Here is a 13911-nt window from a genome sequence, read left to right on the forward strand (position 1 = left end):
TAGTGGGTGGGTGGAATTTTGAGACTGTGGAGGTGCATGTATAAAGTAAGTATGTACATATTGTGGATGGTGAGTGCAGTCAACCCCCGGTGATTCCATTGCTCCTAACTGGTTCCCCTTGTCGTGACCCAGGTCCATCACACCGGTGGTAGGATAGGAGAATCTGGGGAGAAAGAAGACCAGTAAATGGGCCCTGAGATGATGATGGTCTCTAGACAGGATAGGGGTGTGTTGAACTGAGAGAGTAGGGGACTGTCCACAGGGAAGCTGACTCCAAGGCCTCAGGAAGAAGGGAGGGAAGAGGAACTGAAACTTGGCACCTGGCAGAAAACAGCAGCCAAGCAGGTTTCAGGAGAGGAAGGAAGCAACAGGGTATCATACATAGGGACCTAAGTCATTCTGCAGCAATGTGGGCCTTGCCCTAGGCTGGCCCTGACAGGGAGGACAGTTTATATCCACCTTGTCCTGACCCTTCACCTTCTTTCCCACCAGAGAGCCCCGCAAGATCATCCTGCACAAGGGCTCCACAGGCCTGGGCTTCAACATTGTAGGAGGAGAGGATGGAGAAGGCATTTTTGTCTCCTTCATCCTGGCAGGAGGCCCAGCTGACCTGAGTGGGGAGCTGCGCAGGGGAGACCGGATCTTATCGGTGAGGAGACAAAGGAGAGGTGGGAGGATGGGAGCTGTGCCAATCGAAAAGGGAGGAGGGGAGATGTTGCCTTCTCCAAGGAACACTTCTTGAGATGGGGGAAGGCTGAGCTGGAGAAAACTTATATTCTCTTTATAGATGACCTTAGGGAAAGACAGGGACTGAGACCAGACTTAGCCTTGAAGAGAAAATGAGTGTGCGTTGGATCTTAACCATGGTTGGCACTTGACCTGCACAAAGATAATTATGACACTAGAGATGTCATATTCTTTAGGTCCTGTCTTAGGGACAAGGATGGGAAATTGAGAAAGACATCTGATTAGGCTTAGGGATGAGCTCCCTCTCCTAACTGCTATGACAGAGGACTGCCTTTCTTGCTTTTGGGGTGGCTCATAGCTCCTCTCTTTGGACAGGTGAATGGCGTGAACCTGAGGAATGCAACTCACGAGCAGGCTGCAGCTGCTCTAAAACGGGCTGGCCAGTCCGTCACCATTGTGGCCCAGTACAGACCTGAAGGTAGGAGAAGGAAGGTTGCACGAGATGATTTGGGGAATTTAGACTTAAGTGTTGACTTTTTGCCATCATAGGTATCCAAGCCACTTGATCAGGTCCCTTCCACCTTAGTGCAGTAACCTCTTCCTCTCTCGTTTTCCTTCTGGACGGGGCATGGGGAGGGGTAGGTTTGGGTAGCTTGTGAGCATCTATCCAGGCTGTGCTCAGAGCCTGCTGATCAGGGCTGCAGTGCAGCACAAGGCCAGTAGTGGGCAGCAGCCTACGGAAGGAAGCACAGAGATGGGGCGACTGGAAAAAGGGGAGGGGGAGAGGGGCGGAGGTGCAGGGCTCAGAGACCCAGAGACGCAACTGTGGCCCAGGAGAAGAGTGGCTCTTGGTTAGAAGGGAGAAGACATCTGACCTCTTAGGAGATCTTGGCCCAAACCCCTAAGCCCCCCACTTCCTTCCTATCATCAGGGTGACTGTGAAAGACCCATAAATGCACTGGAAAGGTGATGCTAGGCTTTCGGGGTAGGCAGTCCGGAGTGGACCTTCTCCCCCTACGGGGAGGGCCTTCTTTGTGTTCTCAGGGAGCGGGCCCCTGGCTGGGGCGAAAAGGCGGGGCTGGACATGCAAATGAGGGCATTTGATTGGCTGGGGCCCGCCAAGGCCCAGGTGCCGAGGTGAGCTGCGGGATGGCGCGCCCTAGTCAGCCGGCCGGCAGGGTGGCCATTGGCGGGCCGAGCGCGGCCTCCAGCCGCACGCTCCGCCCCGTGACCCAGGCGGAGGGCGGCGGGCGCCCCTCCTACCCCCCCCGTCCGCGCCTCAAGCGTCTCCTCCTCCTCCCTCCCCTCTCCTCCCCCTCCTCCCCTCCTCCCGCGCGCCCCGCTTTGTGTCCGTGGTCTCCCGCGCGGGACGGAGGGGCTGGCCGGAGCTGGCGCTTTCTCAGCACTTAGACCTGGACTCCGACCCGGCGCCAGGTGAGGTGGGGCGGACGAGGGTCAAGCCCCCTCGCAGTCCCCCCTAGCCTCTCTACGGTTCTGTTCTCAAACTCTCTCTTTTCCGACACTGCGCCCCCAACTCTGCGCTCTTCCCGGAATCCCTTTGCCGCACGCCCGCAGCTCCGTGTGGCACGCAGCTTTGGAGTCCCCCCCTACTCCGAGAGCCCCCCTCTCGGCCCCAGGGGAGCGCCGCCCGGGACTGAGCGCCCGCTCTCCCGCCACTGGGCCCTGTCTGGCCTTCACCTCCTGGCCATCACCTCTCTTCACTCACGAACTGTACCCCTTTTCGTCCCAGGACCTCTGCTCTCCCCTCGGCCTCCGCGTCCCCACAGCTCCCTAGTCCCCTTTCCTCAGAGGAATTTTCTGTCCCCCTCCCCCACGCGCATTAATCCGCCAAACCTGGCTACCTCTGGGAACACCCGAGATTGGTTTGGTAGTCTCAGGACCCCACCCCCACCTCCGCTTTTGTTTGCAAGGGTTTTCATACTGCTCCCGACTTCTTTCGCCTCCGCCTCCTCTTGGTAAGCCCGGCCTTTGTCCCTTAGGGCTGCAGCGCCCAGGCTCCTTGGACACCTAAGCCCCTTGAGCCGGTTACTGAGGTGGAGGAAGGGACCTCTCTCGGGCAGGTGCTACGGTTCCGTGATAAGAAGGGGAGAGGCCGGGAGCCCAGGCGCAAAGCTGTTAAGAGATCGAAAGCGCCTACCTTTGTCCTTTCCCCCCTCCCCCGCCCCCCCACTCTCCTTCAGTGCCTCCAGACGAGGGCCCGAAGGGGAAGAGAGGGGCTGCCACCTTCTGCTCTAGGCTTTTTTTGGTGGGGGCAGAAGTGTGGGAGGTAGCTAACAGGAGAACTTGTAAGTCTGAGGTAATGGGAAAGAGGGATGCAAACGGTCACTTTGAGTCATTTCTCTCCATGTTTGGTGGTCGGTTAATGACAAGAAACACACCTTAGGGTTATTGTTTTGTTTTTTCTTTTTGTTTCTGCGTGTGCTCTTTGCTTCTCAGTGGAGAGCTATCCATCTGAGTTTTATTAGCAACTAGTATTTATCAGTTCATGCCCATAACTTAGATAACGGTAGGTTCTGCAAAGAAAATGGTTTCTCTTGCATATTTGTGTGTGTGTGTGTGTGTGTGTGTGTGTGTGCGCGCGCGCGCGCGTGTGTATAGGAGAAATTGATGCATTTCTTTCGGTTCTGCTCTGTGATGTTGGGCACATGGAAACAATACTGTGAATTTGTCTGGTGGTAGTGTGTTGGAAACTGGTGACTACATATTTCTATGAGTTTTGTTGGGAGGATGTAACTGGTTTGCATAAAAAGCTGCAAGTTGTCCATGGTAAAAGGATTCATTCCTGCCAGTGTTTATTGCTCTCTGCGCATATTTCTGAGAGTTTATAATGTATGTTGAGGTGCTGTCCTATGTTAGGTCTCTCTGCCACTTGCTAAACAAAGCCTTTCTTAGGATTTAGTCGAACCACTGTTGTTAAGGCTCTGCTACCTTATTTATTTATTTATTTATTTGGTTTGGTAAACCCAGCAGGGGCCCAACATGCAAAAGCTTTTTTTTTGTTGTGTCCTGTTCAAAAATGGACCCTTAGAGACAGGTCCAGAGGGACTATGAAACATTCCGCATTGGGCTCTGAATCTTCTTTGATAAAGTGATAGCTTTAAAAAATAAAGATTCCATGTTGATCACTTTATGAACATATTAAATACTGTTCTTTGGGAGATTGTATCACATGGCCATTTACAAAATGAATAATCCAACTATATGTTTGTTGGCTAAAATGGCAAAGACTTTGCATGTTATGGACCAAATAGGTGTTCATTATTTGTATTATTTTCACATAGAATGTGGGAGCTGGAAAGGTTTGTGTAGTAGTCCAACTCGTCTTTGTGCAAACCGGAACAGGAGAGCAAGGACATGACTTGCCTAAGGTCATGAAGGGAATGTTGCGGGGTGGAGGGGGTGGTTGGTGGTCAGCAGTCGGTTTAATTTGGAGGTCCACCAGTTAGGACAAACTGTGCCTGGGAATACCTGAGAGGACCCAAGACCTAGTTGGAGTGGAGGAACAACAGGAAAGGAACTGGGGGAATAAAGAAGAGAGACTAGGGAAAGACTGAGGGAAAGAAAGATGTATGGGCAGGGGTAGATTAGAGTGAGCTCCATAGTGGCCACTGAGTTCCATTGCCAAGCCAGTGCAGCCTTTAGATACATTTAACATGAGAGCTTAAACAATAGCTTTGGGTGCCTGGGTGGCTCAGTCAATTGAGCGTCCGACCTCGGCTCAGGTCATGATCTCACAGTTCATGAGTTCAAGCCTCATATCAGGTTCGTGGCTTGTCAGCGCAGAGCCCACCTGGGATCCTCCGCCCTCTCTGCCCCTTCCCTGCTTGCGTGCTTTCAAAAATGAATACATAAAAAATAGCTTTGACTAATTGGAACAGAGTAAGAATAATTTTTCTTTTTTTAATATCTTAAATGAAATAAAATTCATATACCATACAGTGCACCCATTTAGGTATACAATTCAATGGATTTCAGTGTATTTTAGAACATGTTCATTACCCCTCTCCTTTTAAAACAGAGAGTGTTTAAGCATTGGAAGGGAGGTAAGTGTAGGTAGGACAATTGCTTCCTAGTTTATCTCCCCTCAGCACTTAGGGGCTGGATGGCACCTTGATGGGAATGTTTTAACCCTGAGGTTCTTTCATGTATCTGGTTTGTTCAGTGTGGGTTAAACCTATAATGAAGATATGAAACCATGTCTATCTATTTTAATTCCATATTGTGCCTAGCATGGGTGCTTTACGTGTATTTTTATGATGAAGCTTTGGAAAATATTAAAATAGGAATAGAAATGCTAAATTATAAGATGCCACAGTGAGAGATGCTATTTAATAGTTTCACTCTTGATTTCTCTAAACTGTTGTGGACACAGCAATCCTACCTATTAGCTAAAAATAGCATGATGTTCTTGGGCACGTATAATCCTGCTTAAAATTCAAATTGAAAATTTAGACAACTGGCTTTTGGCAAAGGCTCTCTCCCAATCTATTCTAAAATGAAAAATATTTTTCTGTGATTTGTGAAATTGCTCCACCAAGGGAAGGATGGGCTTCGTGTACTAACATTTTAATTTAGAAACTATCTCCTACATTTCCCCCCCTAGTTACTTTATGTCAGCCTCTATTTATAAGCTGAGCTAGTATTTTTCTGGAAAGCCCTTTTGTTTTTAGAGTAAACCCTGAGCCCCAAATCAGGAGGTGAGCCAGAAATTCGTCACTAAGGTAGCTAAACTGGGAATTGATCTTTTGCGACCAGTCTTTCCACCTGGCATGTAAATCTGGACAGGCTGGGGGTAAGGGAGTGAGAATGAGTTTTCCATACTTAACTTTAAAATGCTGAGTAAGCACACTTTCATCTTGGAAATGCCTGCAGGTAAGGCCTGAAAGAGTTAAGGATTAGTGGTGATAAGGACTTGAAGGCATAAAAGGAGTGTTTTTCCCATAACATTTAAGTAACCATCCCATCTCCCCTTGTTTGAGAATGAAAGATGTAAACATAGCTGCTGCCCTATCAGTGTGATCTCTCTTGAGAGCACAGAGGTGAAAGTTTATCAAGGCAAAGAATTAAACTTTTGAAACTCCTTCTGCTATCCTGAAAGAAGGCTAATGTAGGGAAGGCAGAAAATGAAGTCCTGTTAACAGCATTTCTGCACCGAACAATTTAAAGGCAGCTCCTTTTGCATTCATGTTTGTGTCCCCACCACTTAGTCTACAGCCTGTCCCATGTTTTGTGGTACTGAATTAGTGAGTATGTCTGTGTTCCAGATGGCTTTGTAAATATCAATCTTCAGGATATCCCTGCGGGATAGGTGGTATCATCCCCATTGTACAAATGAGGAAGGTGAGGGTCAGAGAGGTTGAGTGACTTGCTCAAGGTCACACAGCCAGTAAAGGGCAGAATCAAAGTTCCAAGTCAGATTTCCTGAGAACTTCAGGTTCAGGGCTTTAGCCTCTAGGCCACAACTACCTCCCATCACAGCAGAGAAGCTGTGAGCCCACCTTTCTACCCAGATACATCGGGACACAGCAGAAGGTACTGCTCTGAGACTCTTTAGGTGCCAGAAGCTGTTAACAAATGGAGTAAAACCAACTAGCAAATGTCAGCTTTTTAGTCCTGATGGCCCCAAACTCCTGCACCAAAGGAAGAAGTAACCAGGGAGTAGACCAGCCGCTGGAGGCCTGAGGGAGACCTACAGGCTCCTAAAAAAGGCAAGTGGGCTCAGGAAGTCTGCTACAAAATGGTATTGTGGGGGAACCCGGGAGGAACAAAAAGGTGGGAGCTGGTTTACTTTGACTATGATAGCAAATGTGTGCAGGTTTAAGAATATTAATTCAGTAAGTAGGCATTTCTTATTTGTTCAAGTGAAATGGAGTCGTATTTATCATTCCTTTTTTTATGACCCTACTGTTCACTCATTTAAGGTTGCAATTCAGTAGTGTTTGGAATATTCACAGAGTTCTGCAGCCATCACCACAATCAATTTTGGAACATTTTCACCAACCTAGAAGGAAAACTATACCCTTTAGCTGTAACCATGTCCCCATCTCCCCTAGTACTAGGCAACCAGTAATCTACTTCCCATCTCTTATGGATTTACCTATTCTGGACATTTCATATACATGGGTTCACATAATATATGGTCTTTTATGACTGGCTACTTTCACTTAAAACTGTTTTCAAGTTTCATCCATGTTGTAGCATATATCAGTACTTCATTTCTGTTTATGGCTGAATAATATTCTATTATATGCATACAACACATTTTGTTTATCCTTTCATCATCTGACATAATTGGGTTGTTTCCACCTTGGGGCTATTATGAATAATGCTCTATGAGCATCCACATGCAAATTTTTGCAGGGACATGTGTTTTCATTTCTTTTGGGTATGTATACTTTCTGGATCATATGGCAACTCTATGTTTAGCCTTTTGAGGAATGGCTGGGTTGTTCTCCATAGCAACTACAGCACCTCACATTCCCACCAGCAGAGTGAGGGTTCCACTTTCTCCACATCCTCACCAATGCTTGTTAGTGGTAGTCTTTTTGATTCTAGCCATCCTGGTGCGTTTGAAGTAATATCTTGGGGTTTTCATTTGCATTTCCCCAGTGGCTAGTTACATGGAGCATCTTTTCGCATGCTTGTTGTTTGCCATTCATTTTTGCTTTTGCTTGAGCCCCTGATTTGATTCTCACCCTGTTTCCAAATTGACTCAAGACCAGAGCGGGCCAACTATGTTATTACTCAGGTGATTAGAGGGAACCAGGAGGGTAAGGGACTATGTTTCACTCTTATCACTGTGTGCTGGAGGGGCTGAAGTCTTGGGTGTAGATAATTTTAGCTAGGAATGCTGACCCGATAAAAGTGATAGGGCCTACCTAAAAACAAAACAGCTTATTCACATGCCCTACAATTCACCCAGTTAAAGCATACAGTTCAGTGTTTTTTGGAATGTTCAGAGTGGTGCACCTGCCACCACAATCACATTTAGAACATTTTCCTCACCCCAAGAAGGAGCCCTGTCCCATTAGCAGTCACTCCCCATTTCCTCCAACTTCTCCCCTCCCCTAGCCCTAGGCAACCACTATTCTACTTTCTGTTTCTATAAAGTTACCTTTTCTGGCTGATTCATATAAATGAAGTCATACCACATGTGGTCTTTTGTGTCTGGCTTCTTTCATTTAGCATAATGTTTTCAAGGTTCATCCCTGTTGTAGCATGTGTCAGTATTTAATTCCTTTTCATGGATGAATAATATTCCACCCTATGGCTTTATCCCATTTTGTTTATGTATTCATCATCAGGATGGACAATTGAGTTGTTTCTGCCCTTTGACTATTACTGCTGTGAACATTCATGGACAAATTTTTGTGTGGTCATAGTTTCAGTTCTCTTGGAGATACACACACACACACACACACACACACACACACACACACGTATACATACACACCTAGGAATGGAATTGCTGGGTCATAAGGTAACTTAACATTTAATATTTTGGAGGAACTGCCAAACTTTTTCCCAAAGTGGCTGCACCCTTTTAGGCCTACCCTGTATGTAACCTTAGAAGAGAAAAAATGTTAGCTTTCTTTCCAGTTTTGCCTCCTGGGCTGAACTTTATATATACAGATATGTGTGTTTATGCTGGGGTTTTCTGTATTCCATGTAGCCCAGGGACATGGTAACTAGAGGTGGCAAAGCATTCTGCACTTAGCTAGACAGATGCTTTCTTGGCCTTGTTTGATGGTTTGAGACAAAATCTTATAAAACATCAGTTTTACTGATACTGTAGAATGATTACAATAATATATAGTAATGAGAATGAATTCTTATTTAGTTATAGCTTTTTAAGATTTCCTTTTAGGGGTGCCTGAGTGGCTCAGTCAGTTAAGTGTTGGAATTCGGCTCAGGTCATGATCTCGTGGTTCATAGATTTGAGCCCTGCCTTGGGCTCTGTGCTGATAGCTTAGACCTGGAGCCTGCTTTGGATTCTCTGTCTCCCTCTCTCTCTGCCCCTCCCCTGCTTACTTTCTGTATCTCTCTCAAAAATAAAGAAACATTAAAAAAATTAAAGATTTCCTGGGATGCCTGGGTGGCTCAGTTGGTTAAGCCTCCGATTTAGGCTCAGGTCATGATCTCACAGTTCGTGAGTTTGAGCCTTCCCTACCCCCAACCGTTGGGCTCTGTGTTGACAGTGCAGAGCCTGAAGCCTGCTTCAGATTCTGTGTTTCCCTCTCCCTCAGCCCCTCCCCTCTTCATGCTCTGTCTCTCGTCTCTCAAAAGTAAAGAAACTTAGGGGCGCCTGGGTGGCTCAGTCGGTTAAGTGGCCGACTTCGGCCCAGGTCATGATCTCACGGTCCGTGAGTTTGAGCCCTGCGTCGGGCTCTGTGCTAACAGCTCAGAGCCTGGAGCCTGTTTCAGATTCTGTGTCTCCCTCTCTCTGACCCTCCCCCGTTCATGCTTTGTCTCTCTCTGTCTCAAAAAATAAATAAACGCTAAAAAAAAAAAATAAAAACAATTTAAAAATTAAAGATAATCCTTTTAATTCAGTGTATTGCTTGTCGAAATCTTTTTTTTTTAAGTTTTTTTTAAGTAATCTCTGTACGCAACATGTGGCTCACACCCATAACCCTGAGATCAAGAGTCACATGCTCTACTGACTGAGCTAGTTAGGCATTCTGCTTGTTGAAATCTTGACTGTGTTACTTACACTGTTGATTTCTTTAAAGGTTTAGCCTTATATTCTGTAATAGGGAAATTGTTTCCTTGTTTTAGAGAAGTAGGAGAAGTAGAATAACTTGGGCTTGTCATTGTCACTAAAATTAAAAAATACAGTTTTTGCTCCCTTATGTTAAGAATATATGTATATGTGTACATATATAAATCTATTTTTATGTGTGCATATATATGCTAATATATATATTTATATGCTATATATGTCATACACACACACACACACACACACACACACGGTCATTAAATTCTATGGGAATCATCTTGGAGGAGGAGAGCCAGGGCCCTGGATTCTAGTTCTGACGTTAAGTTAGCTGAATGATCTTATGCTAGTCAACCTCTTTGGGCCTCAATTTTCTGATCTTTAAAATGAGGGGACTGTGCAAAATGATCTCTAATGTTTCTTCTAACTCAAATTTTGTGTTAGATAAATGGAATTGAGTTGAAAATTCAATTTACAGTTCTGTTTGTACCTAGACTGTTATTGAATCACAAAGTCTTGAGCTAATAACAGTCTTGCTTTAATAAGGGTTTTGTCTTCCCCTCTTCTTTTCTGTAATGAGGATTTCATTGTTTTGAAATGGACCTTTGTTTACTTTTCATTGAATTTAGATATCTTTAAAAAAAACAAGAGCCCTAAAGATTTGGGAGTTTTTCCACTTGATGAAATTAATGATAAAAATTTGAATAGACCAAAAGAAGAAAATTAATATATTTTATGTAAATATAATAATAAATTTTATTTAAATACATTAAGGGTCTGGTTTACATACATGTTCTTCAGATTTTCAAAAAGGAGGAAGAATGTTGCAAATCTTGGGTTAAATTCCAGACTAGATTATCAAGTGTTATTTTGTAAACTCTCAGAAATAGTAAGCACAAGAACTGGTATTGGTTTACCAGGTTCGAACAAGTCATGTCAGACGGGCCAGATTGCCTTCATGGGACAGGGTTGTGGGACTGGTAGATCAGGGAAATAGGGTAGATGTGGTATATCTAGGTTTTGGCAAGGAATTGGCAACACTTTTTTGGTCCATTTTTGAATAAGATGTGAGGTGATAATATGTGTAAGGGGATTTGTCTGCAACTGGTTAAATGATCAATCCCAGAGGAAAATGATGAATGAGCCAGGAGCAGTGTGGAGGGGAGTTTCTAATACATTTGTGCATCCTGACTTTGTCCTTGGGCCTGTCCTATTCAGTCTGCCTCCCCACCGTCCTCAAATTATATTCATATTTTCCTGGATATAAAAGTATTGCATTTTGGGGGGCACTGGGTGGCTCAGTCAGTCAAGCTTCTGACTTTGGCTCAGGTCATGATCTTGCTGTTCATGAGTTCGAGCCCCGCATTGGGCTCTGTGCTGACAGCTCAGAGCCTGGAGCCTGCTTCAGATTCTGTGTCTCCCTCTCTTTCTGTCCTTACCCCACTCACACTGTGTCTCTGTCTCTCTCAAAAATAAATAAACATTAAAAAAAATTTTAAAAAAACTATGGCATTCAGATTTATAGAAAATTGGAAAATATAGCAAAATACAAAGTAAAAAAAAAAATTCAAATCACCTGTAAAACTACCTCCAGAAATAACCAGTTTATGTCTGTGTATTTGTGGCTATATGTTTGGTGTTATTTCCTTCCAAACTTTTATGTATCATATAATATGTATGAATCTCTTTCAAGACTGGAATCATTGAATTTAGACAGTTTTGTATCCTTTCTTTTAACTTAATGTCATGAATATCTTACTAAAATGGTTTTTACTAGTTAAGTAATATTTCTTCATGTATTGCCATAATTCCTGTAACCATTCCCTTTGGTGGACATTAGTTGTTGCCAAGTTTTATCTTATAAATAGCACTGATGGATGTCCTTGTATGAGACTTTTGTGAATCTGGTATTGCTTCTTCAGAATGAATTCCTTTGTGCGGCATTATTGGTCCAAAGGGTATGAACATGTTTATGACCTTTGATAGAGGGGCACCTGGGTGGCTCAGTTGGTTGAGCATCCAACTCTTGATTTTAGTTCAGGTCATGATCCCAGGGTTGTGGGATCGAGCCACACATTGGGCTCTGCACTGAGCATGGAGTCTCCTTGAGATTCTCTCTCTCTTCCTTCCCTCTCTCTCTTCCTTCCTCCCTCTGTTCCTCTCACCCACTTGAGCTCTCTCCCTCTCTAAAATAAATAATAAAAAAAAGACTTTTGATATATTTTGCCAAATTAGGCTCCACCTCCACCAACAGTATAAAGAGTGTGTAGTTTGAGATCTTGCTAACATGGAGTATTATTTTAAATTTCTGCAAATTTGATAGGTAAAAAATGTTATTTAACTTATATTTTAATTTTACTTTATCATGTATAGTGCAGTTTTATATCTTTTTTAAATGTTTATTTTTGACAGAGAGAGAGAGAGAGAGAGAGAGAGAGAGAGAGAAGGGGGGGGGGCAGAGAAAGAGCAAGACACAGAATCTGAAGCAGGCTCCAGGCTCTGAGCTGTCAGCACAGAGCCCAATGTAGAGCTCAAACTCACAAACCACAAGATCATGCCCTGAGCCAAAGTTGGACACTTAACCAACTGAGCCACCCAGGCACCCCTATTTCTTTTTTTAATAATAGAATTGAATGTGTGTGTGTGTTGTGTGTGTGTGTGTGTGTGTGTGTGTGTGTATGTATATGTTCATTGGTCATTTTGTGTGTGTGTGTGAATTGCCTGTTCACACCTTTTTCCCATTTCTCTGCTGAGGTGTATTCAGTACTTAAACATTTTTTTTAATGTTTTATTTATTTTTGAGAAAAAGAGAGAGAGACAGAGTGTAAGTGGGGGAGGAACAGAGAGAGAGGGAGGCACAGAATCTGAAGCAGGCTCCAGGCTCTGAGCTGTCAGCGCAGGGCCTGATGTAGGGCTCGAACCCATGAATAATGAGATCATGACCTGAGCCGAGGTTGGACTCTTAACCAACTGAGCCACCCAGACACCCCCATAAGTACTTATGAATGTGTAAAAGCTTAAATGTAGTTAGAATAATAATTCTTGGTCATGTATATTACAAAGATTTTTCCCAGTTTGTAGTTTGCCTTTTTAGTTTGATGTGTAGATATTTTATGTTTTTATGTAGTCAAACCTATCACTGTTGTCTTTTATGCATTTAGTGTCTACCTGTAGGTTAAAAGGGCCTTCCCTATCCTGACAGAAAATAAATATTCACCTTTGTTTTCTTCTAGTTATTTAATGTTTTTGTTTTTGCATTTAAAACCTTAACCTGCCTAGAGTTTATTTATGATGTAAGGCAGGATAGTACCTTATTTTTGCTCCAAATGTTTAATGAGTTATGTCAGTAGTGTTTTTTTTTTGATATTTATTTATTTTTTTTTTGAGAGAGACACAGAGAGTGTGAGTCGGGGAGGGACAGAGAGAGACACACACAGAGTCGGAAGCAGGCTCCAGGCTCTGAGCTGTCTGCACAGAGTCCGACGTGGGGCTCGAACTCACAGACTGAGAGGTCATGACCTGAGCTGAAGTCGGACACTCAACCGACTGAGCCACCTGGGCGCTCCTCAGTAGCATTTATTACATATAAATAAAGCATCATTTCCCTACTGTTTTGAAGTCCCACTTTAATCTTTTATTTCACACACACACACGCAATTTGGATTTTGGGTTTCTTATTCTCTTTTGTAATATTTTACTCTGGAATTATCAGTTACTGAAAAGTGGCCACAGATGACCACATTAACAGGAAGAGGCTTTCTCTAGGTCCCATTTTCTGGGTTCCTTCTACAGAAACTTGACCCAGAAAATCAGTTGATACCCCAATAAAGATTACCAGTGGATTTGTGATCCTGTCAGAGTGACTACTCTGAAGAACATTTGACTCTAGATTCTCAGTTGACCTGGTAAAATGTAGAAATCTGCTAACATTAACTCAGGTTAGCAAGCTTAGTCATAAAATGTTGTGTTTCAGTCACCATGTTGTAGCATCTCTGTTATGTGGGAAAGATTGTTGAGGATGAGATTACCCACTACCTTGAGAGCAGGGGAAGGTATATTCTGACTTCATTCTCATGTTTTCTGGATGAGGTTTTTGTCTTGGGGTGGTTCTTACATACAATTTGACTTATGGGTAAAGGAGCTAAAGGCTTTGTTAATCTTGCAGTTGAATATACTACATGAAGTTCCTTTGAAATAGAGAAAAGGCCCTATTTGAGGCTTTTACCCCAGTCTGCTGGGTCACCTGGGATAGGTGATAAGGACCAATGGCAAGGTTCTGTGAATAACTTTTTCTTAGCTTGATGTGAGATCAAAGCATTTTTCACTCTACTCATTTCAGACCAGGTGGCTGAATGTCATGAAACCTTTATATACTATAGCACTTTCACTCAGTAGCTCTTCCTGCATCCTCAGTAAGCTCTTTGGGGGACAGAGACAACCAGTCTCTATATAGGGATAAACTGGAATCTTTCATGGCATGCTAA

At 43.9% G+C, this 13911-nt stretch overlaps 1 protein-coding gene across 8 annotated transcripts in view; it reads left to right on the top strand.

Moving 5' to 3' along the window:
• DLG3 (discs large MAGUK scaffold protein 3) overlaps positions 1-13911 on the top strand; it is a 57470-nt gene that overhangs the window by 7443 nt on the left and 36116 nt on the right. For 7 of the 8 annotated variants that reach the window (XM_049643918.1, XM_049643919.1, XM_049643917.1 and 4 more), the window contains 2 exons: positions 493-649; positions 1063-1165. In XM_049643918.1, coding sequence (XP_049499875.1) covers positions 493-649; positions 1063-1165 — 260 coding nt within the window. Of the gene's footprint in view, positions 1-492; positions 650-1062; positions 1166-2004; positions 2122-13911 lie in introns of those variants that run through there. The other variant, XM_049643925.1, reaches the window with a different exon arrangement.

Source organism: Panthera uncia, chromosome X, assembly GCF_023721935.1.
Source record: "Panthera uncia isolate 11264 chromosome X, Puncia_PCG_1.0, whole genome shotgun sequence".
Classification (NCBI taxonomy): Eukaryota; Metazoa; Chordata; class Mammalia; order Carnivora; family Felidae; genus Panthera; species Panthera uncia.